Source organism: Aegilops tauschii, chromosome 1, assembly GCF_002575655.3.
Source record: "Aegilops tauschii subsp. strangulata cultivar AL8/78 chromosome 1, Aet v6.0, whole genome shotgun sequence".
NCBI lineage: Eukaryota > Viridiplantae > Streptophyta > Magnoliopsida > Poales > Poaceae > Aegilops > Aegilops tauschii.
In genome coordinates, this window is record NC_053035.3 from 260,663,596 (window position 1) to 260,669,952 (window position 6,357).

Here is a 6,357-nt window from a genome sequence, read left to right on the forward strand (position 1 = left end):
TAGTAGCACGGTAAAAACCAAGGACAATGGCTCGGTGTGCTAGGGTAAATAATTTTGTTGTGCGACCATGGATGTAGTAGCATGGTTAGGAACCTTCGGGTTCAGAAGAGTGAAAGATCGCCTGATTGCGCGCCCCCCTACATGCATGGCCGACACCGGGTGATATCATATTGTACTATTTCCTCGATCAAACTGCACGCGCATGGTTCCAAACACCGGGTGATATCATGCAATAATTTAACAACAGCATCATTTGACCGGGGGATCCGATTAAACAAGGAGCAATGATCAACGTCGCGCCAGCACAATAACGGAGCAAAATGCCAGTACTACGTTGATTGAAACGACAATTTGCATGCCGGGGTCACGCTCACGCCGCATTGTTTGATCGATGAAAAACGATGGTTTCAGAAACTTAGTGAAGATATTCTCTTCAGTTTGGCAGTTACCTGATGAAGCGCCCGCTCCACTCCACTGCTTGTTTGCTTGTCTTCTTAAACTAATGCTACGATCATCACTCGTTTAATTCAGGGATTTCTTGATGACGCGATCTCGATCCCCTCCATGTCCTGTGATTAGTCGGCGTGCATTATTGAAGAGCAGTTGGGGAGAGAAAGATGCCTCGAGAAGTGGAGGAAGCCATTGACCTCGATCCGTCGCCTCATGTGCTCTGTTACTTCGGCTATATAGATAGACGGCTCCGTCCACACCCACTCCATCCCGCCCATCCCACTGCTCCTTCCTCCTCGCCTTCGACCTCCATTGACACCACCTGCATTTCCACTCCCCGTTCCTGTTCCTGCAACCCGAATGCGCTTCCATTTCTCCTCTGCTCCAACCCTAGAGTGATCACTCCTGTTCTTGAGATCGTTAGAGCTGGGCACCATTCCCCTTCCGATTCCTTAGCCAAACCTTGGGAAAAAACCTGCGAATCATGTAGAGCACACCATCTCCAGCATCGACCCAGATCCAACCCAGAAAACCACAAAAAAATCAGTCACTTCCCTCCTAGTTTCAAAAGGTTGCAGAGTTGCATATCTAGTAGGCTGGATTCACCCGCACCGAGTCCTTAGCACGAAATCTAGAAAAGCCTCCATATCATGTAAATTTGTCCGCCGTCTTTTCTTGCCACCCAGCCCAAAAAATCAACAAAAAAAAAGTTGACAGAAACTCCAATCATGTATCGCTAGTCGTAGCCATCAGTCGCGGTCCTGTGATCCTGCTGGAGATAATCCGTCCATTGCCGTAGCATCATCACCTTCGCAAAAACCGTCAAATCATGTAGTTAGTGAGCCTCCTATCTCCATTCCACCACCGCATTCGTCTTGAAAAAACCCGAAAAAAAGAGAGGGAGAAGAGGGGGTTGGCAGCTTGATTAGCAGAGTGGTGTGATGGAGGCGGCGGCGGCTGGGGCGGAGACGCCGAACCTGTCGGCGCCGGCGACGCCGGGCACGCCGGCGCCGCTGTTCGCGGGGCCGCGGGTGGACTCGCTGTCGTACGAGCGCAAGTCGATGCCGCGGTGCAGATGCCTGCCGGTGGACGCGTGGATGTCGCCCAACGCCTGCGTCCTGGAGATCCCCGCGCCGGACGTCTCGCTCCCCCGCAAGGTATGCCGGACGTCGCGCTCGCGGCCATGCACGTGCACATTGTCACGCTATATTCGGTCTCTCTCTCTCTCTCTCTCTGCACTATATTTATTTTTACTCTTCGGTTGGTCACGCCATGGATATGAGTATTGCTGTTATTGTGAGGTTTTTCTTTTCCCGAGTTCCGTATCTGGAAATGGATTTCTCTTCCTTTCCGGAACTGTGCAGGAGACATTCTGCAGTCCAGCTACCGTATGTAGTACGGGACGGTCCAATGTTATACATGCACGCAGAGACAACAAAACACGGCCAGTTTCAGGACGTATGGCCCTGCTCGTGTACAGCACACACCGCAACAGTACAAAAGTTCGTGTCTGGCTCTACGCAGTCATGACTCTAAAGAATCTTTGTTTCTTTGAAATTATTCAACGTTCCGTTCATCGTTCGGCCCCCAAACCCAATGGCATCATCCAACCAGCATTAGTTTCTTTTTTGCGGTAAACTTTATGCACTGTTTTAGAGAGGCTAATAGTGTTGCCCATGAGCTAGCTCAATTTAGTTTTTATAATAAACTTTCTAGTATTTGGGATGGTGATCCCCCTAGTTTACTCCTTGATAAACTAGCCGATGACATAAATATTTTGTTGAGTTAATAAAGCAAGCCATTATGGGCTTCCTTCAAATAAAAAGCATTAGTTTCTTTTTTGCGGTAAACCAGCATTAGTTTGAAGTAATAATATTGCCTAACAACCCGGATAGCCACTCTCTAGTGAACTCGAGGGGAAATAATTTGCGGAGATCTTAAAATATATCAGGAACACATCACTTAATCACTTAACAATAGAAATAGTACAAACTAGATTTGACGCAAACCAATCCAATCTATTCTGACGTCTCAAAAATTAAGTTGAATGGCTGAAAACATGGTCTTCATTGAAAATTTTGCCCTTTAATATCACCATGCTCCTTTTCTTAAAGAATAGTATGGGAAAAAACTTCTATATCAATTTCTTCTAAGAGTATTAAATTATAGGGGAAACTCTTCGTACGATATTTGTGGTTGTAGCATTTTCTTTTGAAGTCATGAAAATTGTGTGAACTTCACAAATTTTCGGTAAAAAGAACACAGAGGAGAGTTCTAGATTGATCGGTGGCATTATGCTTTGTACACTTATTATGTATATACACTCTCCATTTCTTTTTATAAGGTGTTTTTTTCAAAAAGAAAGTTCTTTCTTAACAGAGTTTATAGAAAAAATATCAACACCTACAAAATCAAATCAGTATAATTAGATCCACATCTGGAAATACATTTCCATATTTTTGTTTGTTTACTATTGCAGACATTAATAGTTTTCTCGTAAATTTAGTCAAACACACAAAATTTTGAATTTAGGAAAAAGGTAACCTTACAAAAAGGGACGGAAGGGATACCCGACCTGTGCATTGCAATAAGTTTGCTTGAGTTGGGCTCGTCCGTTGTTTCCATCTAACCCTGTGTATAACCTTGAAACTAAATATGTCATTATTATTAAAAAAATCAAGCTATTTCATCTCAAGCGTTAGGATGCAATAAAAATGTTGCTGATAAATATAGTGTGTTACAATAGCACCAAGTTAAGATTGCATGACTTGACACACCACTCCCTTGCAATTGGACCTAGTGGTGGATCTAGGATTTTACACTAGGTGCTATGTGTTTTTGTGGGATAGGTGTTGCGTTTCACATGCATAATGAGTAAGTATGAAATTATGGATAAATTTTTTGAAAAGTGTGTATCTAGTATTTTTGGAAAATTCCAATGACATCGTAATCCAACATACTCCATTTCTTAGTTTTATTGGAGTATAGATTTGTCAGGAAAATACAATCCATCCAGTTCTTTTGAGGAATTTAGGGTGCTATGGTTGCGATGCTCGGCCAATAAAGTCGCACACGAACTAGCTAGAGAAGGTTGCAGAAATAGGATTTTAAAACTTGGTTTCAAATACCACCGACGTGTGTTAGGTAGGTGGTGGCCTCGGTGTGTACCTTGATAATTTAATGTAGCTGCAACAAATTCCAACTAAAAAAATTAAGACTGGCAAAATACCGTTTTGAAATAATAAAAAGACTGGCAAAATGTCTACATTCTCTTTTGTAGTGGGCTTGCTATTTCTCTGCTGTGGCAAATCAAACATGCGGCTGACATGGACCTTCTGGCATTGGGCTTTTGTTTGGGAACTACGCTATCGCCCCGTATGGGGCTGATTTCATTTTTATTTTTTTGAGGGAACTCCAAGCAAAGATTTTTTTTTTAGGCGTTGGTAATGTAAGTTGGGCCTTCCCTCAAAAGAAAAAAATGTAAGTTGGGCCACACTTTTTTTCCCATCATGTCTAAAAAAACTTTTTTCCCATCAACATGCACTCACTAGATGAAAATGGAATATCCCTTAAAAAAGATGAAAATAGAATTGCCTAAAAAAACAAACAAAAAACTAGATGAAAATAGACTTGTTGTAGTGGGGGTGCATGATGCATGTTTTGGTTGGAAAACTGGCAATGACACCGTTGATAAGACGATGTGATCTTTGCTTGGAGTTGAAGTACAATTATTTCTCGGGTAAGGTTCCTGTTCCTGGACGTGACATGAGAGGACAATCATGTCCAAGACTCATAGTTGACTCAATAGATCGCCTCAGCCTTTGCCACCCGTGAGGGACGAGAATGGTTGCTTCCCTTTGGACGTCTCGTTCACCTGTGACATGTCCGATCTGACTCTGTCCGCAACTCCGCGTAAAATCCAACGGGATATCGGCATGTGATGGCAAAAACAGTTTGTCATTTCAACTTTTATTTAGTGCTTGATGATCAAGACCGCTGAATTCTAACGCAACTTCACAGTTGACAGTCGAACAGAAAGAGAAAAAAGAATGCGAAATGGGCTTTGTTTGTTCTTTGTCGGACGTGCATGGGCCATGACCCATGAATTTACTACATTGGTGCAGCTGGGCGCGGAGTTCGTGGGCACGTTCATCCTCATCTTCTTCGCGACGGCGGCGCCGATCGTGAACCAGAAGTACGGCGGCGTGATCTCGCCGTTCGGGAACGCGGCGTGCGCGGGCCTGGCGGTGACGACCATCATCCTGTCGACGGGCCACATCTCCGGCGCGCACCTGAACCCGTCCCTGACCATCGCCTTCGCGGCGTTCCGGCACTTCCCCTGGCTCCAGGTCCCGGCCTACGTGACGGCCCAGGTGCTGGGCTCCATCTGCGCCGGGTTCGCGCTCAAGGGCGTCTTCCACCCGTTCCTCTCCGGTGGGGTCACCGTCCCCGACGTCGCCATCTCCACCGCGCAGGCCCTCTTCACCGAGTTCATCATCACCTTCAACCTCCTCTTCGTCGTCACCGCCGTCGCCACTGACACCCGCGCGGTACGTCGCTAGCTGACCATGACTGAATCCTCGCCGCCCCACGCGTGTACGATCTGACCATGACTAAATCCTTTGCCGTCGTTGCGTACGTGCAGGTGGGCGAGCTCGCCGGGATCGCGGTGGGAGCCGCCGTGACGCTCAACATCCTCGTGGCCGGGTAAGTTTACGCAACGCAACGTGCGTGTGAATGAACTCTCCAGACCAGAGGTAGCGCGTGGTCTCTAATGATGACTGTGCGTGCGTGTGTGGCAGGCCGACGACGGGAGGGTCGATGAACCCGGTGAGGACGCTGGGGCCGGCGGTGGCGGCGGGGAACTACAGGCAGCTGTGGATATACCTGGTGGCGCCGACGCTGGGCGCGGTGTGCGGCGCCGGCGTGTACAAGCTGGTCAAGCTCAGGGACGTGAACGGCGAGACGCCGCGCCCGCAGCGCAGCTTCCGACGCTGATCGACGTGCACGCAAACTCAGGCCCGTGCATGCACGGTTGGTTGCTGGTCTATGGCATCGTCGATCGAGCAGCAACAACCGGGCGCGTACGGACGCCGGTAACAACTATTTTACTCCTACTACGTACGATTTCCATGTTCCAGTGCCACGGGCACACCGTGACTGCTTAGCATATTTGTGTCCCGTGATTGTAATAAATGAATTAACGCCGTTCTGCTACGTCCAGAACGGCGTGGACTTGTGCTTTATTTACTCATATATACCCCCTCCGTCCTATAATATAAGAACGTTTTTGACACTACAGTAGTATCAAAAACGTTCTTATATTATGGGACGGAGGGAGTATATACGTGCGCCCTGGCGTGTCAGGATAAACATTACGCCCATGCGCCGGCTGACGGCTGGGCATCTGCTGTGTGAATGTACTATCGTCTATTTCTAAAAAAAAATTGTATCCATCCGCATTTCCTTTTTTTAGGCTAACCCGCCTGCATTTCCTATTTCAAAAAAATTGTGTGGCCATACTATTCCTCCGATCTCTATGATTTTGGTCAAATTACTCTTTGTTCCGTGCTCCACGAACTCCACGCGCGAAGGGCAATTCCTATTTGACGCTTCAGAAACCCATTACTGCGTATTTTGCAAACCACCCCGCCACCAAACGGGATCCGGTAAGTTACAACATTTTCCTTCTTTTATTCTTATTTTTTTCGTTTTTCTTTTTTATTCTTTTTTGTATTTCCTAGTTCGATAAAGCAAATGCGTGAACTTTTTTAAAATCAATGATTTTCTTTAAAATTTGATGAACTTTTTCAATTTCGATGAATTTTTTTCAGTTTTGATGAACATTATTTGAAATCGATGAATTTTTTTTTCAATTTTTTTTTAATTGAGAAAATATTTTTTTCA

The 6,357-nt window shown here is 45.9% G+C and overlaps 1 protein-coding gene across 1 annotated transcript; it reads left to right on the plus strand.

Moving 5' to 3' along the window:
• The first annotated feature begins 717 nt into the window (after positions 1-717).
• On the plus strand, positions 718-5,696 carry LOC109771659 (aquaporin NIP3-1). The gene is made up of 4 exons (XM_020330358.4): positions 718-1,607; positions 4,575-5,000; positions 5,096-5,157; positions 5,253-5,696. Exons 1-4 carry the CDS (start codon positions 1,392-1,394, stop codon positions 5,446-5,448), a joined length of 900 nt encoding a protein of 299 aa, XP_020185947.1. The 5' UTR covers positions 718-1,391; the 3' UTR covers positions 5,449-5,696.
• The last annotated feature ends 661 nt before the right edge of the window (positions 5,697-6,357 follow it).

Coding starts and splice junctions, on each gene's coding strand:
- LOC109771659 (XM_020330358.4), top strand. CDS start 1,392: ATGGAGGCGGCGGCGGCTGGGGCGGAGACGCCGAACCTGTCGGCGCCG. Junction 5,001..5,095: donor TCGCCACTGACACCCGCGCG/GTACGTCGCTAG, acceptor GCGTACGTGCAG/GTGGGCGAGCTCGCCGGGAT. Junction 5,158..5,252: donor CTCAACATCCTCGTGGCCGG/GTAAGTTTACGC, acceptor CGTGTGTGGCAG/GCCGACGACGGGAGGGTCGA.